General features: G+C 47.9%; 1 protein-coding gene across 4 annotated transcripts in view; it reads right to left on the bottom strand.

Annotated features, from left to right (window-relative positions):
* The window catches only part of LOC134966447 (carotenoid-cleaving dioxygenase, mitochondrial-like), a 405,306-nt gene that overhangs the window by 73,835 nt on the left and 305,844 nt on the right, over window positions 1-25,627 (bottom strand). For all 4 annotated transcript variants that reach the window (XM_063943198.1, XM_063943200.1, XM_063943197.1 and 1 more), the window contains one exon: window positions 21,196-21,333. In XM_063943198.1, the coding sequence (XP_063799268.1) occupies window positions 21,196-21,333 (138 nt within the window). The remainder of the gene's footprint in view (window positions 1-21,195; window positions 21,334-25,627) is intronic.

Here is a 25,627-nt window from a genome sequence, read left to right as displayed (position 1 = left end):
ATCAGCACATGACGCAAAGAAAAAAAGAGGCGCAATGAGGTAGCTGACTGTGTGAGTAAGATTAGCGACCCTAGTGGCCGACACAAACACCGGGCCCATTCAGGAGTGGCACTGCAGTGTCACGCAGGATGTCCCTTCCAAAAAACCCTCCCCAAACAGCACATGACGCAAAGAAAAATAAAAGAAAAAAGAGGTGCAAGATGGAATTGTCCTTGGGCCCTCCCACCCACCCTTATGTTGTATAAACAAAACAGGACATGCACACTTTAACCAACCCATCATTTCAGTGACAGGGTCTGCCACACGACTGTGACTGATATGACGGGTTGGTTTGGACCCCCCCCCAAAAAAGAAGCAATTAATCTCTCCTTGCACAAACTGGCTCTACAGAGGCAAGATGTCCACCTCATCATCACCCTCCGATATATCACCGTGTACATCCCCCTCCTCACAGATTATCAATTCGTCCCCACTGGAATCCACCATCTCAGCTCCCTGTGTACTTTGTGGAGGCAATTGCTGCTGGTCAATGTCTCCGCGGAGGAATTGATTATAATTCATTTTAATGAACATCATCTTCTCCACATTTTCTGGATGTAACCTCGTACGCCGATTGCTGACAAGGTGAGCGGCGGCACTAAACACTCTTTCGGAGTACACACTTGTGGGAGGGCAACTTAGGTAGAATAAAGCCAGTTTGTGCAATGGCCTCCAAATTGCCTCTTTTTCCTGCCAGTATAAGTATGGACTGTGTGACGTGCCTACTTGGATGCGGTCACTCATATAATCCTCCACCATTCTTTCAATGGTGAGAGAATCATATGCAGTGACAGTAGACGACATGTCCGTAATCGTTGTCAGGTCCTTCAGTCCGGACCAGATGTCAGCATCAGCAGTCGCTCCAGACTGCCCCGCATCACCGCCAGCGGGTGGGCTCGGAATTCTGAGCCTTTTCCTCGCACCCCCAGTTGCGGGAGAATGTGAAGGAGGAGATGTTGACAGGTCGCGTTCCGCTTGACTTGACAATTTTCTCACCAGCAGGTCTTTCAACCCCAGCAGACTTGTGTCTGCCGGAAAGAGAGATCCAAGGTAGGCTTTAAATCTAGGATCGAGCACGGTGGCCAAAATGTAGTGCTCTGATTTCAACAGATTGACCACCCGTGAATCCTTGTTAAGCGAATTAAGGGCTCCATCCACAAGTCCCACATGCCTAGCGGAATCGCTCCGTGTTAGCTCCTCCTTCAATGTCTCCAGCTTCTTCTGCAAAAGCCTGATGAGGGGAATGACCTGACTCAGGCTGGCAGTGTCTGAACTGACTTCACGTGTGGCAAGTTCAAAGGGCATCAGAACCTTGCACAACGTTGAAATCATTCTCCACTGCGCTTGAGACAGGTGCATTCCACCTCCTATATCGTGCTCAATTGTATAGGCTTGAATAGCCTTTTGCTGCTCCTCCAACCTCTGAAGCATATAGAGGGTTGAATTCCACCTCGTTACCACTTCTTGCTTCAGATGATGGCAGGGCAGGTTCAGTAGTTTTTGGTGGTGCTCCAGTCTTCTGTACGTGGTGCCTGTACGCCGAAAGTGTCCCGCAATTTTTCTGGCCACCGACAGCATCTCTTGCACGCCCCTGTCGTTTTTTAAATAATTCTGCACCACCAAATTCAAGGTATGTGCAAAACATGGGACGTGCTGGAATTTGCCCATATTTAATGCACACACAATATTGCTGGCGTTGTCCGATGCCACAAATCCACAGGAGAGTCCAATTGGGGTAAGCCATTCCGCGATGATCTTCCTCAGTTGCCGTAAGAGGTTTTCAGCTGTGTGCGTATTCTGGAAACCGGTGATACAAAGCGTAGCCTGCCTAGGAAAGAGTTGGCGTTTGCGAGATGCTGCTACTGGTGCCGCCGCTGCTGTTCTTGCGGCGGGAGTCCATACATCTACCCAGTGGGCTGTCACAGTCATATAGTCCTGACCCTGCCCTGCTCCACTTGTCCACATGTCCGTGGTTAAGTGGACATTGGGTACAACTGCATTTTTTAGGACACTGGTGAGTCTTTTTCTGACGTCCGTGTACATTCTCGGTATCGCCTACCTAGAGAAGTGGAACCTAGATGGTATTTGGTAACGGGGGCACACTGCCTCAATAAATTGTCTAGTTCCCTGTGAACTAACGGCGGATACCGGACGCACGTCTAACACCAACATAGTTGTCAAGGCCTCAGTTATCCGCTTTGCAGCAGGATGACTGCTGTGATATTTCATCTTCCTCGCAAAGGACTGTTGAACAGTCAATTGCTTACTGGAAGTAGTACAAGTGGGCTTACGACTTCCCCTCTGGGATGACCATCGACTCCCAGCAGCAACAACAGCAGCGCCAGCAGCAGTAGGCGTTACACGCAAGGATGCATCGGAGGAATCCCAGGCAGGAGAGGACTCGTCAGAATTGCCAGTGACATTGCCTGCAGGACTATTGGCATTCCTGGGGAAGGAGGAAATTGACACTGAGGGAGTTGGTGGGGTGGTTTGCGTGAGCTTGGTTACAAGAGGAATGGATTTACTGGTCAGTGGACTGCTTCCGCTGTCACCCAAAGTTTTTGAACTTGTCACTGACTTATTATGAATGCGCTGCAGGTGACGTATAAGGGAGGATGTTCCGAGGTGGTTAACGTCCTTACCCCTACTTATTACAGCTTGACAAAGGGAACACACGGCTTGCCACCTGTTGTCCGCATTTCTGTTGAAATAGTTCCACACCGAAGAGCTGATTTTTTTGGTATTTTCACCAGGCATGTCAACGGCCATATTCCTCCCACGGACAACAGGTGTCTCCCCGGGTGCCTGACTTAAACAAACCACCTCACCATCAGAATCCTCCTGGTCAATTTCCTCCCCAGCGCCAGCAACACCCATATCCTCCTCATCCTGGTGTACTTCAACACTGACATCTTCAATCTGACTATCAGGAACTGGACTGCGGGTGCTCCTTCCAGCACTTGCAGGGGGCGTGCAAATGGTGGAAGGCGCATGCTCTTCACGTCCAGTGTTGGGAAGGTCAGGCATCGCAACCGACACAATTGGACTCTCCTTGTGGATTTGGGATTTCGAAGAACGCACAGTTCTTTGCGGTGCTACTGCTTTTGCCAGCTTGAGTCTTTTCATTTTTCTAGCGAGAGGCTGAGTGCCTCCATCCTCATGTGAAGCTGAACCACTAGCCATGAACATAGGCCAGGGCCTCAGCCGTTCCTTGCCACTCCGTGTGGTAAATGGCATATTGGCAAGTTTACGCTTCTCCTCCGACAATTTTATTTTAGGTTTTGGAGTCCTTTTTTTACTGATATTTGGTGTTTTGGATTTGACATGCTCTGTACTATGACATTGGGCATCGGCCTTGGCAGACGACGTTGCTGGCATTTCATCGTCTCGGCCATGACTAGTGGCAGCAGCTTCAGCACGAGGTGGAAGTGGATCTTGATCTTTCCCTAATTTTGGAACCTCAACATTTTTGTTCTCCATATTTTAATAGGCACAACTAAAAGGCACCTCAGGTAAACAATGGAGATGGATGGATACTAGTATACAATTATGGACGGACTGCCGAGTGCCGACACAGAGGTAGCTACAGCCGTGAACTACCGTACTGTGTCTGCTGCTAATATAGACTGGTTGATAAAGAGATGTCGTAGTATGTATGTATGAAGAAGAAAGAAAAAAAAACCACGGTTAGGTGGTATACAATTATGGACGGACTGCCGAGTGCCGACACAGAGGTAGCCACAGCCGTGAACTACCGTACTGTACTGTGTCTGCTGCTAATATAGACTGGTTGATAAAGAGATGTCGTAGTATGTATGTATGAAGAAGAAAGAAAAAAAAACCACGGTTAGGTGGTATACAATTATGGACGGACTGCCGAGTGCCGACACAGAGGTAGCCACAGCCGTGAACTACCGTACTGTACTGTGTCTGCTGCTAATATAGACTGGTTGATAAAGAGATGTAGTAGTATGTATGTATAAAGAAGAAAGAAAAAAAAACCACGGGTAGGTGGTATACAATTATGGACGGACTGCCGAGTGCCGAAACAGAGGTAGCCACAGCCGTGAACTACCGTACTGTACTGTGTCTGCTGCTAATATAGACTGGTTGATAAAGAGATGTCGTAGTATGTATGTATGAAGAAGAAAGAAAAAAAAACCACGGTTAGGTGGTATACAATTATGGACGGACTGCCGAGTGCCGACACAGAGGTAGCCACAGCCGTGAACTACCGTACTGTACTGTGTCTGCTGCTAATATAGACTGGTTGATAAAGAGATGTCGTAGTATGTATGTATAAAGAAGAAAGAAAAAAAAACCACGGTTAGGTGGTATACAATTATGGACGGACTGCCGAGTGCCGACACAGAGGTAGCCACAGCCGTAAACTACCGTACTGTACTGTGTCTGCTGCTAATATAGACTGGTTGATAAAGAGATGTCGTAGTATGTATGTATAAAGAAGAAAGAAAAAAAAACCACGGTTAGGTGGTATACAATTATGGACGGACTGCCGAGTGCCGACACAGAGGTAGCCACAGCCGTGAACTACCGTACTGTACTGTGTCTGCTGCTAATATAGACTGGTTGATAAAGAGATGTAGTAGTATGTATGTATAAAGAAGAAAGAAAAAAAAACCACGGGTAGGTGGTATACAATTATGGATGGACTGCCGAGTGCCGACACAGAGGTAGCTACAGCCGTGAACTACCGTACTGTGTCTGCTGCGACTGGATGATAAATAATGATATAAAAAATATATATATATCACTACTGCAGCCGGACAGGTATATATATTATATAATGACGGACCTGCTGGACACTGTCTGTCAGCAGAATGAGTTTTTTATAGAATAAAAAAAAAAAACACCACACAAGTGAAGTCACACGACGAGTGTTTAACTTTTTCAGGCAATCACAATATAGTATACTACTAACTATACTGGTGGTCAGTGTGGTCAGGTCACTGGTCAGTCACACTGGCAGTGGCACTCCTGCAGCAAAAGTGTGCACTGTTTAATTTTAATATAATATGTACTCCTGGCTCCTGCTATAACCTATAACTGGCACTGCAGTGCTCCCCAGTCTCCCCCACAATTATAAGCTGTGTGAGCTGAGCACAGTCAGATATATAATATATACATAGATGATGCAGCACACTGGGCTGAGCAGTGCACACAGATATGGTATGTGACTGTCTTGTACTCCTGGCTCCTGCTATAACCTATAACTGGCACTGCAGTGCTCCCCAGTCTCCCCCACAATTATAAGCTGTGTGAGCTGAGCACAGTCAGATATATAATATATACATAGATGATGCAGGCATGCAGCACACTGGGCTGAGCAGTGCACACAGATATGGTATGTGACTGAGTCACTGTGTGTACCGTTTTTTTCAGGCAGAGAACGGATATATCAAATAAAACAACTGCACTGCTGGTGGTCACTGTGGTCAGTCACTAAACTCTGCACTCTCTTCTACAGTATCAGCCTCAGGTCAATCTCTCTCTCTCTCTCCTAATCTAAATGGAGAGGACGCCAGCCACGTCCTCTCCCTATCAAGTTCAATGCACGTGTGAAAATGGCGGCGACGCGCGGCTCCTTATATAGAATCCGAGTCTCGCGAGAATCCGACAGCGTCATGATGACGTTCGGGCGCGCTCGGGTTAACCGAGCAAGGCGGGAAGATCCGAGTCGCTCGGACCCGTGAAAAAAAACATGAAGTTCGTGCGGGTTCGGATTCAGAGAAACCGAACCCGCACATCTCTAGTTACCAGGTGTATTGTAGAAGCTAGATTTAAATGCTGCCCCCTGAAAATCTATGTTTTAAGGATAGTCCTGCTTGAGCACAGGTGATTTTATAGGGTATTTTTTAGAGAAAATGTGATCTCGTGCTTTGTCAAGCATGGATGTCCATAAGTATTGTTTGTTAAGTCACTCCCTGCATCCATTTAATGTGAAATTGCTTTTCAATGGTTGTGTAGACCGATATGGGGGTAATTCCAAGTTGATCGCAGCAGGAAATTTTTTAGCAGTTGGGCAAAACCATGTGCACTGCAGGGGGGGCAGATATAACATTTGCAGAGAGAGTTAGATTTGGGTGGGTTATTTTGTTTCTGTGCAGGGTAAATACTGGCTGCTTTATTTTTACACTGCAAATTAGATTGCAGATTGAACACACCACACCCAAATCTAACTCTCTCTGCACATGTTATATCTGCCTCCCCTGCAGTGCACATGGGCCCTCATTCCGAGTTGTTCGCTCGCAAGGCGATTTTAGCAGTATTGCACACGCTAAGCCGCCGCCTACTGGGAGTGAATCTTAGCTTCTTAAAATTGCGAACGATGTATTCGCAATATTGCGATTACACACCTCGTAGCAGTTTCAGAGTAGCTTCAGACTTACTCGGCATCTGCGATCAGTTCAGTGCTTGTCGTTCCTGGTTTGACGTCACAAACACACCCAGCGTTCGCCCAGACACTCCTCCGTTTCTCCAGCCACTCCCGCGTTTTTTCCGGAAACGGTAGCGTTTTTATCCACACGCCCATAAAACGCCGTGTTTCCGCCCAGTAACACCCATTTCCTGTCAATCACACTACGATCGCCGGAGCGAAGAAAAAGCCGTGAGTAAAAATCCTATCTTCATAGCAAATTTACTTGGCGCAGTCGCAGTGCGGACATTGCGCATGCGCACTAAGCGGAAAATCGCTGCGATGCGATGAAATTTACTGAGCGAACAACTCGGAATGAGGGCCCTGGTTTTGCCCACTTGCTAACAAATTTGCTGCGATCAACTTGGAATTACCCCCATGATGTTTACATTTTAAATGCAGTTTAAAAAAAAAAAATATTATTATTATTATTTCCAGTTATTTATATAGCACACACATTCCGCAGCGCTTTGCAGAGAATATTTGGTCATTCACATCACATAGAGCTTACACTCTATATTCCCTACCACATGTACACACAGACACACATTCAATCTAGGGTAAAATTTATTGGGATCCAATTAACTGAGAGCCTAATTAAATATACCACCAGCAAACCGGAAGTACCCTGAGGATACCCAAGCAATGGGAGAATATACAAACTCCACACAGTTAGGGACGTGGTAGGAATCAAACCCATGACTTCAGTGCCATGAAGCAGCAATGCTAACCACTACATAGTCCATGCGGCTCATTTGGGGTGTTGTATGGCATTGATTAAGCTTATCATGTGTTAGCAGATTTGTTGTAAAAAAAAAACTAGATTTACTGTAAATGCTGCCCCCTTAAAATCCATGTTTTAAGGATATTGGCCCTCATTTCGAGTTGTTCTCTCGTTCTTTTTCTTCGCATCGGTGCGATAAGTCGCAAACTGCGCATGCGCAATGTTCGCAGTGCGTCTGCGCCAAGTAAATCAGCACAAAAGTTTGGTATTTTACTCACGGCTTAACGAAGATTTTTCATCGTTCTGCTGATCGTAGTGTGATTGACAGGAAGTGGGTGTTTCTGGGCGGAAACTGACCGTTTTATGGGTGTGTGTGAAAAAACGCAGGCGTTTCAGGGAAAAACGCGGGAGTGTCTGGAGAAACGGGGGAGTGGCTTGGCGAACGCAGGGCGTGTGTGTGACGTTAAACCAGGAACGAAACTGACTGAACTGATCGCAGTGGCAGAGTAAGTCTCGAGCTACTCAGAAACTGCAAAGAAATTTCTAATCGCTATTCTATTCGCAATTCTGCGAACCTTTCGACTCCCAGTAGGCGGCGGCTTAGCGTGTGCAATGCTGCTAAAAGCAGCTAGCGAGCGAACAACTCGGAATGAGGGCCATTGTGTCCCATATGGAGGCAACCATTTTGGGTGAGACAAAAATAGATACGCCCATAGGTGGAGCTAGACACACCCTTTTGGTGGAACGTAACACGCTGCATTCTGCTTACACCTACAATCTCCCTGAAACTAGTTTTTAAAAGTAGGCAAGTATGCAGTAAAAGGATTGTTTTTTCCCCCATCTACAGCACAGAGACTTGTTGCAGATGCAGTGGCATACCCTCCAGCTGCACCTTTTTGGCAGGTACAGTCCCTTTTTTTTATGGTCTGTACCGTTTTTTTGACTCTCCAAGCTTCCATTGAAAGTATAGGAAAAGGGGCGTGGCCACGCCGCTGTACCCGTGGCCATGCCCCCTTTTCGAATTTGCATCAATGTTTATGTGTAAATTGTTGGAGGGTATGATGCTGCAGATGCAGTGGGCCTATTTTGGGGTGTGGTGCTGGAGCTGCAGCTCCATCAGTCCCATTGCTAATCCTGCTCTGTGAAAACACAGCAGGCAAAGGGCAGAGCCTCCCATTGGATGTAACCTGTGTGGGAGGGCGTTTCTCGCCCAATCAGCTGTGGACTGGGTGTGATAGACCTGCCACTAACCCAATGAGAGTTCCTAGCCATGCCCAGTGTTAGAGACCCAGGCACAGAATCACAGGGCTATTATATAGGAGATATATACTCTGGTTGGTGTGGCACTCAGCTAAGAAAGTAGTCAGCAGACCAAGATATTCTTAAACAACGTTTCAGTGCTTTATTGCACTATCGTCAGGTTAAACAAGAAAACTAGAACACTCTGCGCTTAAACAGTATATGAACCCAATTGTGCTTTATATCACAACAGAATCGGCTCAGTGAGACTCAAATAAAATATAATATTTTATCAAAACATATAAGAAAAACACATCAATACGTACATAAAATATTTGTATAAATAAATTAACAGATCTTCTATATTAATAATATATTATGCAGCATGCAAACATAATATTAATAGCTAAATGGTTAAAATATAGAATAACTCTCCCGTATAGTTCTAGTACCCAAATCACCGGCGTCCCAGTGAACTCTCATTGTGTTAGTGGCAGGTCAATCACACCCAGTCCACAGCAGATTGGGCGAGAGACGCCCTCCCACACAGGTTACATCCAATGGGAGGCTCTGCCCTTTGCCTGCTGTGTTTTCACAGTGCAGGATTAGCAATGGGACTGATGGAGCTGCAGCTCCAGCCCCACACCCCAAAATAGGCCCACTGCATCTGCAGCATCATACCCTCCAACAATTTACACATAAACATTGATGCAAATTCGAAAAGGGGGCGTGACCACGGGTACAGTGGCGTGGCCACGCCCCTTTTCCTATACTTTCAATGGAAGCTTGGAGAGTCAAAAAACGGTACAGACCATAAAAAAAAGGGACTGTACCTGCCAAAAAGGTGCAGCTGGTGGGTATGTCACTGCATATGCAGCATGTCTCTGTGCTGTAGATAGGGGGAAAAACAATCCTTTTACTGCAGCGTCCTATGGGGGTCATTCCAAGTTGATTGCTAGCTGCATTCGTTCGCTGTGCAGCGATCAGGCAAAAACTCTGCACTTCTGCGCATGTGTCTGCGGCGCAATGCGCACGTGCGGCGTACTATTACAACGAACAATGTCGTTTTACACAGGGTCTAGCGATGCTTTTCAGTCGCACAGGCAGCCGCAGAGTGATTGACAGGAAGAGGGCGTTTCTGGGTGTCAACTGACCGTTTTCAGGGAGTGTTCGGAAAAACGCAGGCGTGGCTGGGCGAACGCAGGGCGTGTTCATGATGTCAAATCAGGAACTGAATGGTCTGAAGTGATCGCAAGCTAGGAGTAGGTTTGAAGTTACTCTGAAACTGCACAAAAATTTTTTGTACCCGCTCTCCCATCCCTTCGTTCGCACTTCTGCTAAGCTAAAATACACTCCCAGTGGGCGGCGGCATAGTGTTTGCACGGCTGCTAAAACTGCTAGCGAGCGATCAACTCGGAATGACCACCAATGTCTTGCTGCCAGTCCACCTGCCCCCTCCAGCATCAACAATCCCCACTCCCTAGCCGTGCCACAGGTGGAACAAAAGCTGCTGCGGCCACCGGCATAGATGTGTATGAAAGCGGCGCAGCGGAAGTCTTTCATAGGCCTCCCTGCGCCGCATACTCTTTGAGCCCCGGAGCCTGCTCTGTGTGTGATGTCACAGAAGTGCCTCCCCACCACAGCCTCACCCAGATCCCCAGAGGCCCTGACTCCGCAACACAGCACCTGGCCTGCCGGCCTGGAAGCCCCGAGATGGTTAATGTAGCGGATAGAGAGGGTGATATCGCGAGGGTAATGTATGGACGCTAAATCAATGTAAAAGGTGACAGTGCTGTGCAATGCAGTGGGTGTGCAGTCATGGCCGTTGCTAGAGTGTTCCGCGCCCCCCCTGCAAACAATACATTTGCAGCCTCGCATACTTTACAAACGCACAACGCACATAATGACCCCTGTAGTACAGAGACTTACACATGTAATGCCCCCTGTACCAGAGACGCTTACACACGTAACGCACCCTGTACCAGTGACGCTTACACACGTAACGACCCCCTGTACCAGTGACGCTTACACACGTAACGCCCCCTGTACCAGTGACGCTTACACGCATAATGCCCCCTCTACCAGTACCGCTTACACATAACGCCCTCTGTACCAGTGCCGCTTACACACGTAACGCCCCCTGTAGCAGTGCTGCTTACACACATAACGCCCCCCTGTACCAGTGTCGCTTACACACGTAACGCCCCCTGTACCAGTGACGCTTACACACATTATGCAGCAGTCACACATACACCAGAGGCAGAACTCTGGGAGACAACGGAGTCAGCTGCCGCCGGGCTCCTGCTTTGAAGGGGGGCACCTCTCCTCCTGTTCCGTGTGTTCAGCGACATTAATCAGTTAAGTTAATTGACAGCAGCCAGTATCTCTTCCGTAGCCGACTTCCACACTAGTCACTGCACCTTACAAATCACACCCTCTTTATTATAGATATACTGGAAGCAGGCACCTTACTGATGAAGCTATTTGTTCCTATAAAGGAAACATGAGAATTCTAACTATATGAAGCTATTTCTCTGACAATTACACGTAACTTCATATAGTTAGAAATTGAATTCTCATACTTCCTACGCAAGAGCAGATATCTCCATCAGTAAGGTGCATGCTACCAGTGTAAAAGGTTGTGGGTTCTAATCCTGGATATGACATTTGCAAATTAATTGTCAGAGAAATAATCAGCCTTGTGAGTGACTGAGCAGATCTATGTAGTGTGTGGTTGGACCACTACATAGATCTGCCTAGTTGCAACAGTTTTGTAGTAGCTTCATATGGTTAGAATTAGAGATGAGCGGGTTCGGTTTTACTCGGTGTTACTCGGATCTCAAAACGGCATCTTATTGGCTCACGGATGATATATGGGGGGGGGAGGGGGGCACCAATATTTTCCTTGCCTCCGGGCAACTGGGATAAACTTACGCCACTGACACACACACACACACACACACACACAACAGACACATATATATACAAACACACACACATACATACTGTACATACATTACACACATACACAGTCACACATATATACTAGAGATGAGCGGGTTTGGTTTCTCTGAATCCGAACCCGCCCGAACTTCATGTTTTTTTACACGGGTCCGAGCGACTCGGATCTTCCCGCCTTGCTCGGTTAACCCGAGCGCGCCCGAACGTCATCATCACGCTGTCGGATTCTCGCGAGGCTCGGATTCTATCGCGAGACTCGGATTCTATATAAGGAGCCACGCGTCGCGGCCATTTTCACACGTGCATTGAGATTGATAGGGAGAGGACGTGGCTGGCGTCCTCTCCGTTTAGAAATTAAAATAGATAGGAGAGTGAGAGTGAGACACTTCATTTACTTACTGGAGCTTAGGAGGAGTTATACTAGTGACTGATGACCAGTGACCTGACCACCAGTGCAGTTTTATAATTTATTATTATTTAATAATCCGTTCTGTTCTTGTTCTCTGCCTGAAAAAAACGATACACAGTGACTCAGTCACACTCACATACCATATCTGTGCTCAGCCCAGTGTGCTGCATCATCTATGTATAATATCTGACTGTGCTCACACAGCTTAATTGTGGGGGAGACTGGGGAGCAGTTATAGGTTATAGCAGGAGCCAGGAGTACATATTAAACAGTGCACACTTTTGCTGCCAGAGTGCCACTGCCAGTGTGACTGACCACTGACCACTGTGACCAGTGACCTGACCACACTGACCACCAGTATAGTATATATATTGTGATTGAATGTCTGCCTGAAAAAGTACACTCGTCGTGTGACTTGTGTGGTGTTTTTTTATTCTATAAAAATTAAAAAACTCATTCTGCTGACAGACAGTGTCCAGCAGGTCCGTCATTATATAATATATACCTGTCCGGCTGCAGTAGTGATATATATATTTTTTTATATCATTATTTATCATCCAGTCTATACTAGCAGCAGACACAGTACGGTAGTTCACGGCTGTAGCTACCTCTGTGTCGGCACTCGGCAGTCCATCCATAATTGTATACCACCTACCCGTGGTTTTTTTTTTCTTTCTTCTTTATACATACTACATCTCATTATCATCCAGTCTATATTAGCAGCAGACACAGTACAGTACGGTAGTCCACGGCTGTAGCTATCTCTGTGTCGGCACTCGGCAGTCCATCCATAATTGTATACCACCTACCCGTGGTTTTTTTTTTCTTTCTTCTTTATACATACTACATCTCATTATCAACCAGTCTATATTAGCAGCAGACACAGTACAGTACGGTAGTCCACGGCTGTAGCTACCTCTGTGTCGGCACTCGGCAGTCCATCCATAATTGTATACCACCTACCCGTGGTTTTTTTTTTCTTTCTTCTTTATACATACTACATCTCATTATCATCCAGTCTATATTAGCAGCAGACACAGTACAGTACGGTAGTCCACGGCTGTAGCTACCTCTGTGTCGGCACTCGGCAGTCCATCCATAATTGTATACCACCTACCCGTGGTTTTTTTCTTTCTTTCTTCTTTATACATACTACATCTCATTATCATCCAGTCTATATTAGCAGCAGACACAGTACAGTACGGTAGTCCACGGCTGAAGCTACCTCTGTGTCGGCACTCGGCAGTCCATCCATAATTGTATACCACCTACCCGTGGTTTTTTTTTTCTTTCTTCTTTATACATACTACATCTCATTATCAACCAGTCTATATTAGCAGCAGACACAGTACGGTAGTTCACGGCTGTAGCTACCTCTGTGTCAGCACTCGGCAGTCCATCCATAATTGTATACCACCTACCCGTGTTTTTTTTTTCTTTCTTCTTTATACATACTACATCTCATTATCATCCAGTCTATATCAGCAGCAGACACAGTACAGTACGGTAGTCCACGGCTGTAGCTACCTCTGTGTCGGCACTCGGCAGTCCATCCATAATTGTATACCACCTACCCGTGGTTTTTTTTTTCTTTCTTCTTTATACATACTACATCTCATTATCATCCAGTCTATATTAGCAGCAGACACAGTACAGTACGGTAGTCCACGGCTGTAGCTATCTCTGTGTCGGCACTCGGCAGTCCATCCATAATTGTATACCACCTACCCGTGGTTTTTTTTTTCTTTCTTCTTTATACATACTACATCTCATTATCAACCAGTCTATATTAGCAGCAGACACAGTACAGTACGGTAGTCCACGGCTGTAGCTACCTCTGTGTCGGCACTCGGCAGTCCATCCATAATTGTATACCACCTACCCGTGGTTTTTTTTTTCTTTCTTCTTTATACATACTACATCTCATTATCAACCAGTCTATATTAGCAGCAGACACAGTATGGTAGTTCACGGCTGTAGCTACCTCTGTGTCGGCACTCGGCAGTCCATCCATAATTGTATACCACCTACCCGTGGGTTTTTTTTTCTTTCTTCTTTATACATACTACATCTCATTATCATCCAGTCTATATTAGCAGCAGACACAGTACAGTACGGTAGTCCACGGCTGTAGCTACCTCTGTGTCGGCACTCGGCAGTCCATCCATAATTGTATACTAGTATCCATCCATCTCCATTGTTTACCTGAGGTGCCTTTTAGTTGTGCCTATTAAAATATGGAGAACAAAAATGTTGAGGTTCCAAAATTAGGGAAAGATCAAGATCCACTTCCACCTCGTGCTGAAGCTGCTGCCACTAGTCATGGCCGAGACGATGAAATGCCAGCAACGTCGTCTGCCAAGGCCGATGCCCAATGTCATAGTACAGAGCATGTCAAATCCAAAACACCAAATATCAGTAAAAAAAGGACTCCAAAACCTAAAATAAAATTGTCGGAGGAGAAGCGTAAACTTGCCAATATGCCATTTACCACACGGAGTGGCAAGGAACGGCTGAGGCCCTGGCCTATGTTCATGGCTAGTGGTTCAGCTTCACATGAGGATGGAAGCACTCAGCCTCTCGCTAGAAAACTGAAAAGACTCAAGCTGGCAAAAGCACCGCAAAGAACTGTGCGTTCTTCGAAATCCCAAATCCACAAGGAGAGTCCAATTGTGTCGGTTGCGATGCCTGACCTTCCCAACACTGGACGTGAAGAGCATGCGCCTTCCACCATTTGCACGCCCCCTGCAAGTGCTGGAAGGAGCACCCGCAGTCCAGTTCCTGATAGTCAGATTGAAGATGTCAGTGTTGAAGTACACCAGGATGAGGAGGATATGGGTGTTGCTGGCGCTGGGGAGGAAATTGACCAGGAGGATTCTGATGGTGAGGTGGTTTGTTTAAGTCAGGCACCCGGGGAGACACCTGTTGTCCGTGGGAGGAATATGGCCGTTGACATGCCTGGTGAAAATACCAAAAAAATCAGCTCTTCATTGTGGAGGTATTTCAACAGAAAAGCGGACAACAGGTGTCAAGCCGTGTGTTGCCTTTGTCAAGCTGTAATAAGTAGGGGTAAGGACGTTAACCACCTCGGAACATCCTCCCTTATACGTCACCTGCAGCGCATTCATAATAAGTCAGTGACAAGTTCAAAAACTTTGGGCGACAGCGGAAGCAGTCCACTGACCAGTAAATCCCTTCCACTTGTAACCAAGCTCACGCAAACCACCCCACCAACTCCCTCAGTGTCAATTTCCTAATTCCCCAGGAATGCCAATAGTCCTGCAGGCCATGTCACTGGCAATTCTGACGAGTCCTCTCCTGCCTGGGATTCCTCCGATGCATCCTTGCGTGTAACGCCTACTGCTGCTGGCGCTGCTGTTGTTGCTGCTGGGAGTCGATCGTCATCCCAGAGGGGAAGTCGTAAGCCCACTTGTACTACTTCCAGTAAGCAATTGACTGTCCAACAGTCCTTTGCGAGGAAGATGAAATATCACAGCAGTCATCCTGCTGCAAAGCGGATAACTGAGGCCTTGACAACTATGTTGGTGTTAGACGTGCGTCCGGTATCCGCCGTTAGTTCACAGGGAACTAGACAATTTATTGAGGCAGTGTGCCCCCGTTACCAAATACCATCTAGGTTCCACTTCTCTAGGCAGGCGATACCGAGAATGTACACGGACGTCAGAAAAAGACTCACCAGTCTCCTAAAAAATGCAGTTGTACCCAATGTCCACTTAACCACGGACATGTGGACAAGTGGAGCAGGGCAGGGTCAGGACTATATGACTGTGACAGCCCACTGGGTAGATGTATGGACTCCCGCCGCAAGAACAGCAGCGGCGGCACCAGTAGCAGCATCTCGCAAACGCCAACTCTTTCCTAGGCAGGCTACGCTTTGTATCACCGCTTTCCAGAATACGCACACAGCTGAAAACCTCTTACGGCAACTGAGGAAGATCATCGCGGAATGGCTTACCCCAATTGGACTCTCCTGTGGATTTGTGGCATCGGACAACGCCAGCAATATTGTGTGTGCATTAAATATGGGCAAATTCCAGCACGTCCCATGTTTTGCACATACCTTGAATTTGGTGGTGCAGAATTTTTAAAAAAACGACAGGGGCGTGCAAGAGATGCTGTCGGTGGCCAGAAGAATTGCGGGACACTTTCGGCGTACAGGCACCACGTACAGAAGACTGGAGCACCACCAAAAACTACTGAACCTGCCCTGCCATCATCTGAAGCAAGAAGTGGTAACGAGGTGGAATTCAACCCTCTATATGCTTCAGAGGTTGGAGGAGCAGCAAAAGGCCATTCAAGCCTATACAATTGAGCACGATATAGGAGGTGGAATGCACCTGTCTCAAGTGCAGTGGAGAATGATTTCAACGTTGTGCAAGGTTCTGATGCCCTTTGAACTTGCCACACGTGAAGTCAGTTCAGACACTGCCAGCCTGAGTCAGGTCATTCCCCTCATCAGGCTTTTGCAGAAGAAGCTGGAGACATTGAAGGAGGAGCTAACACGGAGCGATTCCGCTAGGCATGTGGGACTTGTGGATGGAGCCCTTAATTCGCTTAACAAGGATTCACGGGTGGTCAATCTGTTGAAATCAGAGCACTACATTTTGGCCACCGTGCTCGATCCTAGATTTAAAGCCTACCTTGGATCTCTCTTTCCGGCAGACACAAGTCTGCTGGGGTTGAAAGACCTGCTGGTGACAAAATAGTCAAGTCAAGCGGAACGCGACCTTTCAACATCTCCTCCTTCACATTCTCCCGCAACTGGGGGTGCGAGGAAAAGGCTCAGAATTCCGAGCCCACCCGCTGGCGGTGATGCAGGGCAGTCTGGAGCGACTGCTGATGCTGACATCTGGTCCGGACTGAAGGACCTGACAACGATTACGGACATGTCGTCTACTGTCACTGCATATGATTCTCTCAACATTGAAAGAATGGTGGAGGATTATATGAGTGACCGCATCCAAGTAGGCACGTCACACAGTCCGTACTTATACTGGCAGGAAAAAGAGGCAATTTGGAGGCCCTTGCACAAACTGGCTTTATTCTACCTAAGTTGCCCTCCCACAAGTGTGTACTCCGAAAGAGTGTTTAGTGCCGCCGCTCACCTTGTCAGCAATCGGCGTACGAGGTTACATCCAGAAAATGTGGAGAAGATGATGTTCATTAAAATGAATTATAATCAATTCCTCCGCGGAGACATTGACCAGCAGCAATTGCCTCCACAAAGTACACAGGGAGCTGAGATGGTGGATTCCAGTGGGGACGAATTGATAATCTGTGAGGAGGGGGATGTACACGGTGATATATCGGAGGATGATGATGAGGTGGACATCTTGCCTCTGTAGAGCCAGTTTGTGCAAGGAGAGATTAATTGCTTCTTTTTTGGTGGGGGTCCAAACCAACCCGTCATATCAGTCACAGTCGTGTGGCAGACCCTGTCACTGAAATGATGGGTTGGTTAAAGTGTGCATGTCCTGTTTATACAACATAAGGGTGGGTGGGAGGGCCCAAGGACAATTCCATCTTGCACCTCTTTTTTCTTTAATTTTTCTTTGCGTCATGTGCTGTTTGGGGAGGGTTTTTTGGAAGGGACATCCTGCGTGACACTGCAGTGACACTCCTAGATGGGCCCGGTGTTTGTGTCGGCCACTAGGGTCGCTTATCTTACTCACACAGCTACCTCATTGCGCCTCTTTTTTTCTTTGCGTCATGTGCTGTTTGGGGAGGGTTTTTTGGAAGGGACATCCTGCGTGACACTGCAGTGCCACTCCTAGATGGGCCCGGTGTTTGTGTTGGCCACTAGGGTCGCTTATCTTACTCACACAGCTACCTCATTGCGCCTCTTTTTTTCTTTGAGTCATGTGCTGTTTGGGGAGGGTTTTTTGGAAGGGACATCCTGCGTGACACTGCAGTGACACTCCTAGATGGGCCCGGTGTTTGTGTCGGCCACTAGGGTCGCTTATCTTACTCACATAGCTACCTCATTGCGCCTCTTTTTTTCTTTGCGTCATGTGCTGTTTGGGGAGGGTTTTTTGGAAGGGACATCCTGCGTGACACTGCAGTGACACTCCTAGATGGGCCCGGTGTTTGTGTCGGCCACTAGGGTCGCTTATCTTACTCACACAGCTACCTCATTGCGCCTCTTTTTTTCTTTGCGTCATGTGCTGTTTGGGGAGGGTTTTTTGGAAGGGACATCCTGCGTGACACTGCAGTGCCACTCCTAGATGGGCCAGGTGTTTGTGTCGGCCACTAGGGTCGCTTAGCTTAGTCATCCAGCGACCTCGGTGCAAATTTTAGGACTAAAAATAATATTGTGAGGTGTGAGGTATTCAGAATAGACTGAAAATGAGTGGAAATGATGGTTTTTGAGGTTAATAATACTTTGGGATCAAAATGACCCCCAAATTCTATGATTTAAGCTGTTTTTTAGGTTTTTTGGAAAAAAACACCCGAATCCAAAACACATCCGAATCCGACAAAAAAAATTCGGTTAGGTTTTGCCAAAACGCGGTCGAACCCAAAACACGGCCGCGGAACCGAACCCAAAACCAAAACACAAAACCCGAAAAATTTCCGGCGCTCATCTCTAATATATACAGTATAAACAGACACTGTACATACACACACGCACTCACTCTCTTTCCAGACACTTATCTAATGAAGTCTGGCTGGCCGAAGCTGTAGCAGCTCATCCTCCTGCTGCAGCATGGTCCCGTGTAGCTCCGCCACTTACTCCCATCTAGGTCCGCCCACTTTGGCTCCCGTCCAATGAATGTCACACAGGGGAAGGGAGGGGGGAGTGGAGGTTTTGTGCTGACGGCGCCGAGGGGGAGAGGAGGCTTTGTGCTGCCGGCGCCGAGGGGGAGAAAAGGTTTTGTGCTGACGGCGCCGCTGCATGTGTGACAGCAGCCGACAGCAGCAGGGATAGCAGCAGAAGCTCAGCACAGGGATGCAGAGCAGGGAGAATGTCTCCCCTTCCTGGTGCCTCCCTGCACTGCGTCCCTTTGTTGAGCGGCTAGTGCCGCACCTGTGTGCAGTGTCAACTGACACTGCACAGCACTCTCACCTTTTACATTGATTCAGCCAGTCACGCAGTTCTGCCAGCCAGTCACTATTGTTAGCACCAGTGTCCCAACACGCCACATTATAGGGAAGTAGACACACTACATAAACTACAGCTCCCAGCAGCCCTTAGCACCGAAGCATTCCGCCCCTTAGGGCTGCTGGGAGCTGTAGTTTATTGCGTACATCTTCTTCCCTGTAATGCGGTGCATTGGGACACCGGTGCGAACAATAGTGACTGCCTGCTGTGCGAGTCTCTGGGAGAGCCACTGCCAAAGGGAGGACAGCAGCTTAGGTGCTGACAGGAGGAGAAGCAGGAGAAGCATTACCCGCCCCTCCCCCACTCACAGTACCTCCGGGCCCCATCCGCGGCACCCCCACATCCCCCCTCTAGCACCCGTGATAGCTCCAGACCCCCTCCCCCACCCGCAGCGACCCCGTACCTCCTGCCGCACCACCATATCCACCCCTCCCCCACCCAGGGCAACCCCACAACTGCTCCTCCCCCACCCGCAGCAGCTCCGGACCACCACCCGCGGCACCCACGCACCATCCCCCACCTGTGGCACCACCGCAACCGCCCCTTCCGTGGCACCCCAGGATCCCATCCGCCTCTTCCCCGCACCCCCTACTCCCCCAACCAAAGCACCTACTAGGTGATTCACCAGGCCCTGCGTGCGCTGTTCACGCCGTTGCAAGGGACTTCCACCCCTTAACCATTGCACACCCTTTGTCCGTGCAATATTTAACCACTCACACAATTATGATTGGATGTCATACTCCATATAATAAAAATATTGCACGCCACAAGGGTGTGCAAGGGTTAAGGGGGCGTAGCCCCTACGACGGTGTGAAGAGCGCCCGTAGGGCGCGATGATTCACCTAGTGTATATATATATATATATATATATATATATGATACTGGTGCTACCTCTCTGCCACCTTCCCGCTCATGTGCTGGTGTTAGGAGGGTGGCTGATCTCAGGCAGAGGACGCCATGTAGAGGAGACCGTTGCGGTTGGGGAGGATCCTGGCTCCCCTCTCCCCAGTGAGATGTGACAGCCTTCTGATCTACTGCTGCTGCTCCCGGACACTTTCATGTCTCCCTGAAAGTCTCCTCTCTGCAGCAGCAGCTTCAGTGATCTCTCCATCCCCTTCTCCGCTGTTAGAGGCAACTGCAACAGACATGCACGCTAAAGAGGGGTGCATTGCACGGGTGTAGTATGTTATGCGGGCTGTCGGGATCCCGGCACCGGGATCCCGACCGCCGGCATGCCGGCAGTGGGGCGAGCGCAAAAGAGCCCCTTCCGGGCTCACCATGCTCGTCACGCTGTGGGCACGGTGGCGCATTTATTATCCTTCCAGGGGGGTCGTGGATTCCCTAAGAGGGAGAATAGTTGTCGGTATGCCGGCTGTTGGGATTCCGGCGCCAGTATACTGAGCGCCGGGATCCCAACAGCCGGCATATCAGATGCCACCCCACTGCACGTGTCTTGTCTGGCAGCCAGGGGACAAGCAGAGGATGCTCCCCAGCCGCTTAGTTTGTTATAAGAAGAATCTGATTGGTGGCGCTGATTATCCTGTAATATAAACTGAGCGGACGGGGAGCATCCTCTGCTTGCACACTGCTGGCCCAGGGCTCTGAAATCTTATTGGCCTGGGGAGTATATGGCAGTCTGGTACCCTGCCCAGCCAACCACTGATTCTTGAAAAGGATGCTAGTAGACCTGGGGCAGGCTCTTAAGTAGCAGAACTGTGCAAGTCTGCATAGACAAGTGAGCATTTGCTTTCTGTACTTTTAGAGTGAAATCAAGCTGGCATAGTACTCACTATGCATCAGCCTCAGTATTCTTACAGTTATTTTATAAAACAGAACATTTCCCATTTGAAAATATGAAAGCACCCTGCAAACCTCCTAACTGTCCTGATTTTCGCGGGACAGTCCCGTTTTTGGGGGTCTGTCCCGCTGTCCCTCCTTGTCGCTTGCTGCTCTGCTTAGTGCAAAGCAGAGCAGTGGTGAATAGACGCTGTGCGCATGGGAGCCAGAGGGACTGGGGGAACGGCCAGCAGCTCACAGAGAGCTGCCATGCACTCACTGTGACTAAAATGGGAGGCGTGGCCCATGATTGCGGCAGTTCCATGAAGCCACACCCCTTTTCCCACAGGCCACACTTCCTTTTTGGCGCCATGCAGCGTCGCCGCGCAGGGGGTCTCGACTTCACTAATACAGATGTTGGGAGGTATGCACACTGTGATTTGTGGTATTTTCCTGATACTTTCATAAAACTTCACATATGAACTTACCGTCCCATCTGCTCTTATCACAGCAGTGGCCGATGTATATGTGAGAGGATTGATGTTTATGCCTTGTGGTGTCTCACTGGTTATATCCAGAGGAAGCACAAATCTGCGAGGAATAGACTTTGGTACCAACTTATAGACCTGTTAAATAATAAATATAGTTTACTATACGGCATCATTGCTGTATAAGCAGCTTAAAGGATCTCTAAACACCAAAATTGAAATGTTCGTACATAAAGCATGAAGTCGCACTGTTCTCTGTTGGGGATCTGGTCAGGAACCTGGCATTCAGGATCCCGACAGTAGGAATACCAACACCAGAATCCTGACACTGCTTGGAATACCGACGTGGGGATCCCAGCATGGATCGAAATGTCAGAATCCCAAATGCCGGGATCCCGAACAAAGGACTGTCAGGACTCCAGACTGGTAAGCTGCGGTGGGGGAGGAGGATAAATTTAGGCTGTGGGGGGAGAGTCAGGGTTAGGCTGCTCCGGTTAGGGTTAGGCACCCCAGGGGGGGCCAGGCTGCGGGGGATGGAGGGGTAGGTTTAGGCTGCAGGCAGGTGGGGTTAGGGTTAGGGTTAGGCTGCGGGGGGTTAGGGTCAGACTGCGGGAAAGGAGGGTTAGGGAGGTTAGTGATTAGGGGTAGTATACTTACTAAGTGGGTGTTGGGATCCTGAGTGTCGAGATGCCGATATCGGTATTCTGACTGCCGGCATCCCAACATCCCAAGCACTGGGATCCTGATACCAACCCTTCTGTTGTCATGACTTTCTGCTGCACCAGCTCTGCTAATAAAGGGGAGATATATCAAGCTTCGGAGAGAGATAGAGTACAGAAGTTACCCAAAGCAACTAATCAGCTTTATCATTTCATAGACTGTGTTAGATAAATGACAGAAGCTTATTGGTTCATTTGAGCATCATTGCTTGAGACATCTCCCCCTAAGCAATGATACATAGCTACAGGATGGCTTTCTGTTCAGGAGTCCTCTCTCTTGTGCCATTAGATTACTCTCTGACTTCTCAGCCTTTTATCACTTAACTGATGATTTTTCCCTGAAAAAACGCTCAGAAATTGTTGAAAAAGTATTTTTAATAATATATTAAAATATTTTATTATAAAAATATATATCTATGAAGTGTTTTGCATCCCCCATCCCTCCAGTGTCCATAGGCCCCCATTATAAAATGAGTTTCCAACCCCATTGGCAATACAGCCCCACCAGTGGTCTTAAACCCTAATAATAGTAACCCCACACCCCCTTAGTAGCAAAAAACAATAATCAAAAAACAAGTCCATGCTTTATAATCCCCACCCACCTGTAAAATTACCCTTTTATGCACCCCCCCCCCCATAGGCATACACACGCACACCCCTCCTCCCCATGCAGAGGGCAGCAGATCATGTGTCATCAGGGGTGTAGTATGGTATGCCGGCGGCCAGGGCTCCCGGCGACCAGCATACCGGCGCCGGGAGCCCGACCGCCGGCATACCGACACCGTGGCGATCGCAAAGTGGCGCGCTATGTGCACCACGCTATTTATTCTCCCTCCAGGGGGGTCATGGACCCCCACGAGGGAGAATATATGTCGGTATGCTGGGTGTCGGGATTCCGGCGCCGGTATACTGTGCACCGGGATCCCGACATTAGGCATACTGAAGACCACCCGTCATCAGTCCCCTTGCTGCAGCTGATATCTGTACATGCATAGATCAGCCAAAATGTGCTTGGAGAAGAACTACGTTCCCCTCCCCACACTGTAGGGATGGCCATCGACCAACGATGATTCAAAATCATCAATGGTTTATGGCCAATGTAGAATACATTTGCCATCGATGGGGGAGAACCAGATGGTTTCCCTTCATCGATGGAAAGGCATAACCAAATATATATATATATATTTAAAAAAACATTTTTAATGAAGTGCCTGGACACGGAGTATAGCTCTGCTCTACAACACCCACGAAGACCCGGCCCCATGTTCTTATTGTCCATAGGCCAGTCAATGAAAGAATAGGGATGACCATTGGTTGTGGAAACCATTGATGGCCATCCACTGCAAAGTTGGCAGGCATCGATGGTTACTTGCCATATCACATTGATGGCAACCTCAATGGCAACCATCAATGGCAACCACACCGATGGCCATCCCTACCGCACTATGATTCCCCAGAGCATGCGCTGCATAATGCCGGCCGCATGGCATTCTGGGGACCGATTCTGGAAGTGATGTCGGTGGTTAGGGACAGCAGCATCACTCCAGAAGATCGGGCTCATCTATAAGCGGGGGGGGGGAATACACAGCAGGCAATGTCGCATGTCGCATGTGATGCAACCAAGCCAGGTAATGTACACCTGGCTCTGGTCACATCAAGTGACAGTATCAGGCAAGTGGTAAAGTGATTGAACTTCTGAACAACTCACTGTTGTTTTAGAATGTCTGGCTCAACTAAGACGCCAGCGCAAGTGCAACTGCAAATGGCTTCACGGTGGCTGATTGGGACACATCTAGAATATAATTGCGAACCGCCTACATTTTTGTAGCCATCCCCGTAACCTCCCCCAACTGTTCACTCATGTCACTTACTTTTGGCCTGGTTCAGAGGTGCACGCAGTTCCAGTGTTTGTGCATTTGAGTGATTTTTTTCAATGCTGTGCATGCATCAAATGTGTCGGAAGCTCTTAGTGCACACACATGATCCAAGCTGTGCGATAGTGTACTTATTTGCAAAGGACATCACAGTTACTTGTTTTGGCTGCTGCAAACCATGGGCAGGTCAGGGTGGAGACTGGGAGATGACCTAAGGTTATTGCAGAAAGAGGTTTCATGGGCATGTTATGGGAACGTAGTTATAAGGGGGACTCTGACCCAGACAGGGGCTGCTTGAACAGTCGATGGTGCAACCGTTGGTGCATCGATAGTGGAGAGAATGGATCTTCCAGTGCGATTGTGCAATGCTCAGATAATAAAAAGTAGGCACCGCAGGATTTGCTCAGCCCATTGCATGGTAGTGCACAAGGGGAATCCTTACACTGGCATTTGCATATGTCTGCACTCAGTGGCGTAAGTTCGTCCCAGTTGCCCGGAGGCAAGATATATATTGGTGCCCCCCTATTTACTATATTAAGATAAATATATGTATGTAGATGTGCGTATATATATATATATATATATATATATATACACACGTGTGTGTGTGTGTGTGTGTGTGTGTGTGTGTGTGTGTGTGTGTGTGTTCTGAAAAAAATGTATATACTGTATTTATACATTTAATTGTCTTTTATTTTAAATCACACATTTCTTAGCAGTCATACCCAGGATTAGAACCCATGACCTGTTACACTGACAGCAGACACTTTACTGATGGAGTTATTTGCTCCTGTAGAGGAAGCATGAGAATTCTAACTATATGAAGTTACGTGTAATTGTCAGAGAAGTATCTTTATATAGTTAAAATTCTCATATTTCCTATACAGGAGCAAATAGCTCCATCAGTAAGGTGTCTGCTTCCAGTGTAATAGGTTGTGGTTTCTAATCCTGGGTGTGATACTTGTAATATGTGTATATTCAGTATAATGAAAAGGGTGTGATTTGTAAGGTGCAGGGACCAGTGAGGAAGTCGGACACTGAAGAGACAGCAGCACCTATCAATTAACTTAATTGAATGGTGTCACAGAATGGGAGGAGAGGTGCCCCCTTCAGAGCAGGAGCCCGGCGGCAGATGACTCCGTTGCCTCCCAGAGTTCTGCCTCTGTCTGCACTTGAGAATCAGTGATAAATTGCAGCAGTGCGTGATCTGTGTGCACCTCTGAATCAGGCCCTTTGCAAATAAATTCACACTTCGTTTGCAGTCGCTAATTATTTTCTAGATGTGCACAGTGCAGCCATGATACGTAGTTACGCAGTAGCAAAAGTTTGCTCCACTGCATTGGAACATTGACCTCTGCATCAGGCTCTATTGGCTTCACTTGTTCTCTGAGTGGGGATTGTAAGGTATTGCAGACAAGAACCTTGTCATTTGACACTAATGTTGTAAACTAGCGGCTATTTTGCACTTGCCAACCCATGAAAGCTTTGTCAAGGACTGGCTGGCAATATCTGTCGCACCAGGTTAGCAAAGCCATAACTAGACTTTTTGGTGCCCCATGCCAGAAAGAGACACAGGGGCAGATGTAATAAGCCAAGAGAACTGATAAAGCAGTGATAAGTGTAAGGTGATAACGCACCAGCCAATCAGCTCCAATATGTACATTTACAGTTAGGAGCTGATTGGCTGGTGCATTATCACCTTGCACTTATCACTGCTTTATCACTTCTCCAGGCTTAATACATCTGCCCATAGGGACATAAGGCGCATGCCTCGTGAGCAGGGCTATGACAAAATTGATCCCAGAGAAAGCCCACGCTATTATGGCACTTCCCACATTT

This window comes from Pseudophryne corroboree, chromosome 10 (genome assembly GCF_028390025.1).
Source record: "Pseudophryne corroboree isolate aPseCor3 chromosome 10, aPseCor3.hap2, whole genome shotgun sequence".
In the NCBI taxonomy this organism is placed as follows: Eukaryota; Metazoa; Chordata; class Amphibia; order Anura; family Myobatrachidae; genus Pseudophryne; species Pseudophryne corroboree.
This window is presented reverse-complemented; position numbering and strand designations above follow the sequence as displayed.